The following is a 2,194-nucleotide window of genomic DNA, read 5'->3' on the forward strand; positions in this document are numbered from 1 at the left end:
AACTATTCCCAAAGGGCAACAAAAATGCACATACCCTTTGACCCAGCAATACTGCTCCTAGGAATGTATCCCCAAGAGATCATAAAAATGTCAAAGGGGACCTCGTGTACAAAAATGTTTAGAGCAGCTTTCTTTGCAGTAGCTAAAAACGAAATCAAGGGGATGCCCATCAGTTGGGGAACGGCTGAATAAATTGTGGTATATGAATATAATGGAATACTGTTGTGGTATAAAAAATGATGACCAGGAAGACTTCAGAAAGGCCTGGAAAGACTTATATGAACTGATGCTGAATAAAAGGATCAGAAGCAGGAAAACTTTGTACACAGCAACAACCACCGTATGCAAGGAATTTTTGTTGCAGACAGTGCTTCACTGCAAAACAAGGACTTAAAAAATTCCCAGTGGACTCTTGAGGGAAAATACCTTCCTCATCCAAAGAAAGAATTATGGACTTCGATTGAAGAATGAAGCAGATCATTTTCTTTTATATATTTTTTCTTTTGTTTTATGATTTCTCTCATTTATTTTAATTCTTTTATGCAACACGACTAAGGTGAAAATGTTTTTAATAGGAATGTTTGTGTAGAGCCTATATAATATTTCATGCGCTCTCAGGGAAGGAGTGGGGAGGTAGGGGATAGGGATGAGGAGGGAGGGAAAAATATAAGATATATGGAAGTCACTGTAGAAAATTGACAAAAAATAAAATAATTTAATTTAAAAAAACACTTTACAAATAATGTCTTATTTGTCCCCTCTCCAAAAAAAAATAAAAGAGCACATGATGGTAGAAGCAGCTGGCATAAAAGAAAAAACAATGTCATGAGGACTAAATTTTCTCAAAATTGCAAAGAACCTTACATTCACCACGATGTTCATGTATGGAGAGCTTAACATCAGCACGGTAGCTTACGTTGATGCCAACTTCATCCTCATGGAAAGTATTTGACGAAATGGCTGAAAACATGGTGCTAAAAAGTGTAAGAACAAGCGCACAGCCCTGATTCACTCCATTGTGACTGGGAAGGCACGAGAGCATTGTCCACTCTCCAGAACTTGGACAAGCATGCCATCATGAAATTCGCATACAATATTAATGAACTTCTCTAGGCAACCAAATCTTGACATAATTTTCCACAAGCCCTCACTACTAACAGTGTCAAAGGCCTTGGTCAGATCTACAAACGTCGTGTAGAGACCTCTCTTCTGCTTCTGGCATTTCTCCTGGAGTTGTTGGGAAGCAAACACCTTATCGACTGTTGCTTGGCCCTTTCTGAAGCCACACTAGTTCTCAGGTATATGACCATCTTTCAGGTGAAGGATCAGCCTATTAAGATGGATTCTAGCCCTTTCCCCCAAGATGGCGCCGAAGGCGAAGAAGGAAGCCGTTGTCCCCCCCAAGACAGAAGCCAAGTCCAAGGCCTTGAAGGCCAAGAAAGCGGTGTTGAAGGGTGTCCATAGCCACAAAAAGAAGAAGGTCCGAACGTCCCCCACCTTCCGGCGACCCAAGACACTAAGACTAAGAAGGCAGCCCAAATACCCTCGGAAAAGTGCCCCTCGGAGAAACAAGCTTGATCACTATGCCATCATTAAGTTTCCTTTGACCACTGAGTCTGCTATGAAGAAGATTGAGGACAACAGCACCCTAGTTTTCATCGTGGATGTCAAGGCCAACAAGCATCAGATCAAGCAGGCAGTAAAGAAGCTGTATGACATCGATGTGGCCAAGGTCAACACGCTGATCCGGCCTGATGGCGAGAAGAAAGCTTATGTCCATCTTGCTCCAGACTATGATGCTTTGGATGTTGCCAACAAAATTGGAATCATCTAAACTGTGTCCAGCTGTCTCACTGAACCTACAATAAAAAGTTTCCCCCCCCCCAAAAAAAAAAAGATGGATTCTAGCAAGAATATTGCCAGCAATGTCTAAGAGAGAGACCCCCTCCCCCGATGATTGTCACAGGACAATCTATTCTCTTTACCTTCACAGAAGGGCACAGTGGAGGTATCTTTGAACTCCAGAGGGATAACCTCCTCTTGCTATATAACCCGGAAAATTTCAGTCAGTTTTTGTATGAGCAATGGTCCCCATACCTTGTAAATCTCTGCTAGAATATAATCAGCACCTGGTACTTTGACACATGAAAGGAGCCTAATGGGCCTCAAAACCTCTTCTTCACTTGGAAGCTCA

The 2,194-nt window shown here is 41.9% G+C and overlaps 1 protein-coding gene across 1 annotated transcript; it reads left to right on the forward strand.

The window, feature by feature from the left end:
* The first annotated feature begins 1,349 nt into the window (after positions 1-1,349).
* Positions 1,350-1,849, forward strand: LOC140511504 (large ribosomal subunit protein uL23-like). The gene has a single exon (XM_072620635.1). The coding sequence runs from the start codon at positions 1,364-1,366 to the stop codon at positions 1,832-1,834; it is 471 nt and encodes a 156-aa protein (XP_072476736.1). The 5' UTR covers positions 1,350-1,363; the 3' UTR covers positions 1,835-1,849.
* Positions 1,850-2,194: the final 345 nt, after the last annotated feature.

The sequence above is a fragment of the Notamacropus eugenii genome, chromosome 6, assembly GCF_028372415.1.
Source record: "Notamacropus eugenii isolate mMacEug1 chromosome 6, mMacEug1.pri_v2, whole genome shotgun sequence".
NCBI lineage: Eukaryota > Metazoa > Chordata > Mammalia > Diprotodontia > Macropodidae > Notamacropus > Notamacropus eugenii.

Excerpts from the sequence above, each read along its gene's own strand:
- LOC140511504 (XM_072620635.1), top strand. The coding sequence starts at position 1,364 with ATGGCGCCGAAGGCGAAGAAGGAAGCCGTTGTCCCCCCCAAGACAGAA.